The 8,991-nt window shown below is 40.5% G+C and overlaps 1 protein-coding gene across 1 annotated transcript; it reads left to right on the plus strand.

Moving 5' to 3' along the window:
- Positions 1-457: 457 nt before the first annotated feature.
- On the plus strand, positions 458-8,991 carry lnpk (lunapark, ER junction formation factor; the record flags this gene model as incomplete). The annotated part of the gene is given in 16 exon segments (XM_035663849.1): positions 458-502; positions 1,447-1,516; positions 2,947-2,988; positions 3,440-3,490; positions 3,577-3,713; positions 3,852-3,910; positions 4,045-4,085; positions 4,315-4,398; positions 4,506-4,557; positions 4,748-4,858; positions 5,155-5,265; positions 5,350-5,455; positions 5,913-5,983; positions 6,191-6,361; positions 7,332-7,421; positions 8,918-8,991. Coding segments are annotated over 15 exon segments (1,227 nt in total), but the record flags the coding sequence as incomplete, so codon positions are not given.

Below are 8,991 nucleotides of genomic sequence, written 5' to 3' on the forward strand. Positions count from 1 at the left end.
ATTAATTGCAATGTGTATTTGTTTTCACCATTGTATATTGATATTCACTATTTGATGACTATTTCATGTCCATACGGTAAAATAAATACAGGATTATTTAACATTCCACGCAATTCCGACCGACTAATAAACATGTTTTTATGTATTCATGTTTTTACTAAATTCGTTGATTTAATAGAAAAAAATCTGCCAAGTTGTTTCTGAACGCAATCCTCCCCTTAACCGTAATGCTCAAACACTCCCGACATGTTATCGATGAAAGGGCCATCAAAAACTACAATGCAAAGGACTCTGGGAAACAAGTCCACCTCTGGCCCCGGGTTACGTCAACCATAAATTACGTCCTGTACGTCTCCACGTCCTGTACGTCTCCACGTCGCCAACTGTCGCTCGGCAGTGAGATGTCAGTTGAGGTAACAGCAGCAGTCTGCAGCTGTCTGCTCGTTTCTGCTCTGAGTGGACCGACCGAGCGCTTCACAGACTCATTCAGACACCACCTAATGTAAGTACTTGTTTCAGTGGGGAGCCTAATGAAGACCAGCCGTAACGACGTCGCTTTCTCGTCTGATACCTGTTGTTGTTACTGATGCGGTAACCCAGCTAAGCTAACTTAACATGAGCAGGTTAGGCACTGCAGTTAACACAACGTTACACTTTAGGAACAGTTGTGTTTAATTCAAACCGAATGTAACTTTATATCTAACGTAAAGTAAAAGCTCACGTGATTAAAAGCCACTCTTTCTGGTTACGTAACGTCATTGGTGCCGGTGTTGTGATGGAGCAGCTAACGGTAGCTTCAACTCTGTTAGCTGGAAACGTGCACTTATATTACACACAATTATATTAGCACAATGCTAAATAAATGTAACTTACTTGTTCTACACCGTTTAATTGTAGGTATATGTCTGCTGTTGTCTCCCGTAGAGGTAACGTTAGAAGTTACACGTGGACTTCAGTCATGTGTTAAAATAAAAATACTGAGTCATGTTCTCATAGGTCTTATCTATTCAAAAGGTAAACGACTCCTGGATGTCACGCTAACTTTTGAGTAGATGTTGCCCTCTGTCCACAGAGATAAAGAAGCTGTGTAGCGGGTTTGTTTTGGCCATGCAGCATGAATATGTGATATGCTTTTTGATATAAACTACTTCACACACAGTTTTCAGCAGAAGACCTACGTTGCAGTGTAATGTTTGTCAGTACTGTGCAGCCCCGTATTTCCACTGTATTCTTTAAGTTGTGTAATGAGTCATAAGCAGAGGTTTTAATAATAAATCCACTATAACAACGTCAGCCGTTGTGTACAGTTCTGCCACGATGGAAGTGTTTTGTAAATATCATATCAGGGTTTATATGTGGTGTTTGACATCAGCAGCATAACATGTGTAATTTAATGTAACAGCAGGGATTATGTGCTTTGTTTAACACAGACTTTCTGTCCCATAGTGAATCAAAGGAATCAAAGAGGGGACGGCTGTAATTCACAGATATGGGGGCCCTGTTGTCCCGGTGGAAGGTGAGTGGATGAGAGTTAATGGTCCAAGGTTGCAACCAGTTGAATACTGCTCACCTTCCACGCATGTGGGAGAAACTACGGTGGCCGAGATACTGGTGACAAACACAGAACCAGTGGATGGTTTATCAGTTCTGGGCTACTGTAGAAACATGGCGGTTCAACATGACGGCCTCTGTGGAAGAGGACATGTTCCACTCCACTCATTTAAAATATGCCTTTCATCACAGGGATTTAACAAGGCTCATATCTGTTGAGCCAAGTCATGCAGTAACTAAGCCAGTATTAGTAAAATCTTAAAATCTGTTTCAAATTATACAGGCACCGGTTGCAGATAGACAGAAATCCATAAGACTGACCCTCTGCCCTGATTAGTCAAGTTTTATTCAGAGTTTGGTCTTATCAGACTTATTAAAATGTTAAGTCTTGGGTTCTGATCCACTTTATGGTAGTTTTGTTTCAGTGTGTGTGTATACACTAAATTGTGACATTTAAACACAGTATCTGATTCTTGGATTAAAGTAACACAAAAGACCAATGAAAGGAAGTAAGCTGACATATTTCTGTTTTTCACTGCGTCCTGCACCTGAGCTAGAATTCATATTTTTACATATACTATTTTTAAACACATACCAGAGAAGTCAAAGGGAAAGATGGATAAGTAAGCCTGTGTTTACAGGACCAGGGTTTATTGTTCACTGACAAATCAATCAGTGCTGAATCTATGGCTTGGCTATGAGTGACACTGCTGAGTGTTAGGGCCTGTGTCCACATAGTTCCCAGTCTTTTTTCAGTTTTCACATTTTGTGTGAGCGCTCCAGACACTTCTAGTAGAGAATCTCTGAATTATTCAGAAAGGCGCTGGTGTCGTCACTGTCACTCATTTTCAGTCAACCAGTCATACATTAGATGGGGGGATTTGTTATTCTGGTAACCAAGAAAATGGAGGCAAAGCTTGTTCTGACTGTCTGTCTATCCTGAGCTTTATGATACGTCAGAAAGAAACTCACAACAGAGAGAAGAAACAAATAAAAAGGAAGAAAACTATGCTGAGAGTTCTCTACCCTGTTTTACCGTCATTTATGGTCGCACTAGCTTCTCTGTCTTTCCTCTGCATGTTTGGCAGTGGAAGGGGCTCAGTTCCTTCACTCACACACACAGCTGGACGCAGTGAATTGAGTGAAGTGAACAGTTGACAAGTTAAATGTAGGAAAAGAAGAAGTAGTTTGCAGTTATTGCTTTACACAACCACAGCGTCCTTGTTAAGCTAATGGCTCATTGTTAGAATTTGTCGAGATATTGTTGTCATAGAAACAAAATCCTAGCACTCTGCCAGCGTTTTTCTGCCAGAAAACAAACGCTATGTGGACACGGGACCCTAATTGTTCTAAAAAAACCTGATGATAATTTTATGTTTTTTATCCTCAATCTAGACAAAGCCAACCACAGTTGAGCAGCTGGAGAACATTGACAAGGTACTGACTGAACATTGTATCTGAGTTTATGTACTTACACAACGCCTAGGACACAGAAAATTCATGGCATGTCTTTCTTAGTCACACTTTGCATTTTAGTTTTTCATAATGAAGGTACACAATACAATATACAATACAATCATCTGGGGCCTCTCAAAGCAGGATTATTGAATTATTGGGTGATCCCACTGAACATTTGGCAGAAAATTCCCTTTTTTACTCACCAAAGTTCAGCTAAAATCATTAATCCTGCTTCGTCAGAAAGGTCAATATAAGGTTGTGTTAACCTGAAACAGTCACTGATACTTAAGTATGAATGAAATCAAAACACAAATAGAACGTAACTAAGTTGAGGAAATTGCTTTCCTGGAAACTCACAACTGGTGATCAACTCCAAACAAAGGTTCTTTGCACTGTTAAATAACCTTCAAACTCAATGTTTCCCTTGTAGGAGATTAAAGAGCTGGAGGAGTTTAGAGCCAAAAACCAACGTCTGCAAAAGGTAAAGCAGCCAAGACGTGCAGTAATATTCTTGAATTGTAGTTTCTTTTTCCTCATCTGTGTGTTTATTTGTGTGTCTGTCTGCAGCTGTGGGTCGGTCGGTTGCTTCTCTACTCGTCAGTCCTGTACCTGCTGACCTCTCTGATCGTGTACTGTCTCTACCTACCTGAACAATGGTTGCAGAGAATAGCCATGGCCCTGCCTTTCTTCATTTACCCTGTGCTGTGAGTGCGGACGTTTCATAATACCCTTCACAACCCTCTGCAACGTAGCTGTGCCATTAAAATGTTGTTTTAATACCCTCTTTCTTTTATTTGGAACCATATTAAGAACAACTGCATCTTTTTCGTTCTCATCATCAGGGTGTGGTTCATCAGGAAGTTGTTGGTCTTCCTTTTTTCCAAACGCACTGAGAGAAACAGTAAGTCGTCTGTCAGTCCCTCTCTGTCCATCTGTCCATCCATAACATATCTTTTTGAGGCTTTTGATGATTCTAGGTTTGTTACTGTTGTCATACTAAAGTTAAAGTTATTTCTGCTTTTTTTTTTTTTTTAGATGATAAACTAGAAGATTTAAAGGCTTCCAAAAAAAAGATCGTAAGTGTCCAATTCTTCATCCCTTTTTTTAATGACTTGTTTAAAGCCCCTACAAGAAGTTTTTAACTGGCTTTGAAACTGAATTCAATTTATTACTGATGCCTCTGGATTAGGACTGTCAGTGAGAAGACTGGCCTAATTTATCCCCACTGCCCCTTTGTGTTTTAATTAAAGGACCCCCATTTAGTCTGCATGTTAGAACGTAGGTTTCCCTTTTCTGTGTTTCCAGCTGGAGGAAGTGATGGAAACAGAAACATACAAAAATGCCAAACTCATCCTGGAGCGCTTTGATCCAGAAGCCAAGAAAAAAGCTGTGAGTACTGCTGTCCATTTATTTATTGTTTCTGTTTGTTTAGTTATCTTTAATTGTATATTTGTTTTGTTTGACTTTTGTTTGTCGGGTTTGCTGTTATGTTGCAGGAGCTGGAGTCGACTCCGGTGCGCCCACAGATGACTCCCAGGCCAGGACAAGGTACGACACATATCAATACACAACAGAAAGATAAAGCGGCACATTTAAATGTTGTGGAGTGGTGATTGATTGAGCTCAGGTTGGACTCATCCAGAGACCAGAGCTACAAAGGTGATTCCTTGTCACTACAATAGTGATTAAAGCGATAGACACATTAAAATTGAATGATGAATTTCTCTCCTCTTTGTAGAGATTCGACAGAGAGGGGTGGCAATGAGACCCATGCCGGGAACCCCAGCTGCAATGGCAATGACTCCTGTTGGAGCACGACTCCCATTGGGACCCGGGGGCACACCTGTGGGTAAGGGGGCACACAGAGATACTTTATGACATTATGATGAAGTATCACAGTTTGTAAGTGAATCTACTTTGATGCCAGGTCCACACAGCAGCGTGAGTTGACAGTGAGAGTTGTGTTCTTTCACCAAGGAATATTGCAAGTCAAGTCTAGCCTGTCTGTGCAGATTCTCAGGCATCCAGGTCATGGGCGAAGTACTAAGTCAAAGGCAACTGGAATTAACCTCAAGTCCAGTTGCCTTTGTCTCAGTCCGGTTAGGCATCTGTTTGTGTCTTTATCCCATGTTGCTCTCCCTACAGAACCTGTTCCTCTCTCAGCTCCAGGAGGACCGCCGGAGAGATCTGCTTTGTCTGCCTCTATCCTCCAGGGGGCAGTACCCAGGACCCCTTGCTCCCCTATACCAGGTGTAGGTAGGTTGTAAAGCCTTTGAGCGTATCTTGGCATTAATGCTTGAGAAAAAAGAAAATGTACATTTATGTGGACTGTCTTTGCAGGTATGCATCCACCAGGTCCGCCATTAGCAAGACCCATTCTGCCCAAAGACAGAGGAGCTGTGGACCGAGTCATTGAGTACCTGGTAGGAGATGGACCACAGAACAGGTGAAAACCTTTTTTTCTTTCTTTCAAATCCCTTGTGGGAGTAGCTTGCAACTTACTCCCAAATTTCCATTCTTATTGAGCAGTCTGGAGATTGTCTCTACAGAGACAAGGGAGTGGTGTTTAGTCATTTTTAGACCATGTTAGTTGGTTGGGCCTTTCAGAGCTGGAATCATATTCCAATCACTCAGATTTGCTGAATCTTTGGACTGTTAACTGACTTGGTTTTATCATCAATATGTTCATGTCATATATATATTATTTATGTATGCGTATGCATGTGTTTACCTTTTGATTAAAAGGCAAAGTACATACTCTGGGGTACATGTCTCCAGGGGTTATCAAAAGTCCTCTAGGAAACAAGTAATCACTAAGGGAAATGGACATGGACACTAAATATAAAAAAATGATTATATCAAACAGTTTTCTTCTCCTCTCTGTCCCTTCTTCCTTCCTATAGATATGCTCTGATCTGCCAACAGTGTTTTTCTCATAACGGGATGGCTCTGAAAGAAGAGTTTGAATATTTAGGTAAGAACACTAATGCAGCACTACATTTAATGATAATGAGTATCTCAGTAAAGAGAGAGCATAATGTTAGCGTGTAGAGTGTTTGAGATTAGAAACTCCAAAAAGTTATTATAATGCATAGCCATAGTTTGATAGATGATACAATGTCTTTTTCTTATTCTCTTTCTTGTTTTCTTCCTCCTCCCTTTCTTTTTCCAACCCTCCCAGCGTTCCGTTGTGCATATTGCTACTTCCTAAATCCTGCCAGGAAGACACGCCCTCAGGCTCCCAGGCTTCCAGAGTTCAGCTATGAGAGGAGGCTGAGAGCAGAATCGCGTTCCCCTGGACCAACGCCTCGTTCTGGGACGGACACAGAGGAGAGCCCGCCCCCTTCTGGAGGTATTGAAAAACACAGATACACAGACAAGCAGCAAGAAAGACCAACCAAGATGGGGTCTCCTCAGGTCTGAAGTGAGAAAACAGTGAAAAAGGTTTCACAAGGCTGAAAGAAGCAAGTCCTAATTGGAACCACTGCTAAAACTAAAGTACAGTATTGTATCTGACCTTATTAACACACACTGGAACAACAGTCAGACATCGATTGGCTGAACAAACATCCAAGATCAGACAAAACTAAACTCTGAATCTGAGATAAGAAGTGAATTGAGAAAATTAGTTCAGACTTTGGACCAGACCCCCCCCACACACACACTCATACTCAAGCTGTTCTGTGCATCTTTATGTTACTTACTCAGTGTCCTAACAGCCCGTGTTAAATGCTTCTTAGTACAGTGCTCCAGTTGACCTTTTTCATTTGTTTGCGTTTGATTCTTTTTCCCAACTTTAATGATGTCAGCATTTATCCTGTTGTAGTTGTTGGTGAGCAATGAGCCAGCCGAGGTGAGACGCCCCCACCTACAAATGTCACTGTCCTCTTTACACAGGAAGCAACAAAGGAAAGAAATTGCAAACAACTTTCTTGTTGCAACACAATCCCACCTAGTAACCAAAACAGTCGCAGACAAATATGCAAACAACTTTGTTTGCTTCCTCTCTTTTGAACTATTGCAGGCTGGCATATTAGTTGAAGATGTCTTACCCAAATTTCCAGTGAGTTAGTAATATTCTGGAAACTATGTGCATGTGACAGTAATCAGGCCAGTAGAACAGTACAGCAGAAGCAGTCAACATTACAGACTGGTTTAAAAAGAGATGCTCAGGTCAAAGTAGAAGCAACAAGAATAATGTGTATAACATGTATTTCATTAGCCTGCATCCATCAAATTCTACACTCATAGAGGTGTGTAAGCACACTAATCGTGTTGCGTCATAGTGACCAGTGGGTTTAACAGTGTGATCTTGCCTCTAGCCAAGGCTCCGGCTCCGTGGAATTTGGTCCACAGTTTCCAGATGCAGCAGAATCCAAAGAATCCTCAGAACCGCCCTCTGCAGAGTCCAGGTTCCCCCTCCTCTCCCTGCACTGTCTGATTTGGCTTAATTTGAACTGATTTGATAGATTTGATTACACCAGAATGAGTCAAATTTCTTTTGCTGTAGAATCTGTAACATTAGAATGCAGACCATCAAAAACCTCTAATCACACTAAAGAAACAATGGGTTTTAGCAGTTACTGCATCTTTACACTAGACCTGGGTTAAATCGTGTTTACAAGTACATTCATTCTATATAGAGAACTAAAATTCATCCTGCAAAGTCTATACAATCACAGAAACTCTTGATTAACAACTGATCTAGCATATATTGTCTGACTTGGACTGAATCCTGATGGATTAATCCTTAACTTTTTACACCCGTTTGACCCAGATCTGGTGTTCACTAAGTGTACAAAATATTTAGACGAGCTTGCTAATCGAATTGTAGATGATTTGTGATTTGCTCTCCAGTCTACATAGTCGATGTCTAAATTGTCTTAAATGCCTAACATGTTCTTTTTAACGTGTCCTCTATGCCTACATTAGGACCCAAAGAGACCAGAGTTTGTGTCTGGTCGGTTCACCTTACGTTAAAAAAAGTCCAATATTTTGTGCATAAAGTGTAATTTTGTCTCCGGTCATTGAATCCCCATTCAGACAAGATGTATTTCTTTATGGGAGCTTGGATGATTTTAATGTTGCAGAGCTCTGATTTGGGGTTTTAATCCTACCCATAGCGCATTTTTACCCTATCCGACTAATAATTGGAGTATAGTTTTTACACATTCAGACCTGCGTTTCCAGTTACTTTTAGTTCAGTAGGAGATGTGTGTCATTCCTATAGAATATTCTTGTTGTGGTCTGCAAGAAGTTAGAATAGTATAGAATAGAAAATAGTAACAATTTTATTACCCATCTCCTCTGGGGAAATGAATCCTGTCTGAATGGGGCTCAATTCTTCATTTTGCCATGGTGTGGATTAATGATTATTTTTTATGAAATGGAATTAATCTTTAAGTCTGAAAGAATTGGTGCATTTGGTTTGTGAATTCAATTAGATTTTTTGATCCACAGTGAATCATATTAAGCATTACTTTAAGAAGCAATTGTAATTATATTATGTTCTTAACGTATGTGTATCTGTAACACCAAAGCCTTTGGTATTAATTTTAATGGTGGAAGGGTTTTTTTCTGTTAAATAGAGACACTTTGAACTCTCCCTTTTGAAGCTGTGTTGTTGGATGGGAGGACGAGGGTTTTAAGGGATGTCAGTAAATCCTCTTACGTTCTCTGCTTCTCCCATCTCTGTTGTTCAGTCAGCTCTTGTTAAACTGTTAACTGTAACAAAGGGAATGCTGCTAATTCTGCTGATTTTAACTCCCAGTAACCAATCATTTCTTGTATTGTAAACTATTCACATTATCTTAGATGCTCTTATTCTCACCCTTCCTTCCATGTTGTTCTGTGTCTTTGCTTACTGGGTGCATACTGTGCGCATCTTACTTACACTTCTTATCCTTAGATGAGAAAGAGGTTGGGGAAGACGAAGGACCCACTACAGAAGTAGAGAGTGAGACCCAATCACAGGAGCAGCAG

Source organism: Morone saxatilis, unplaced genomic scaffold (genome assembly GCF_004916995.1).
Source record: "Morone saxatilis isolate NCDOM2014 unplaced genomic scaffold, NCSU_SB_2.0 Contig19, whole genome shotgun sequence".
In the NCBI taxonomy this organism is placed as follows: Eukaryota; Metazoa; Chordata; class Actinopteri; family Moronidae; genus Morone; species Morone saxatilis.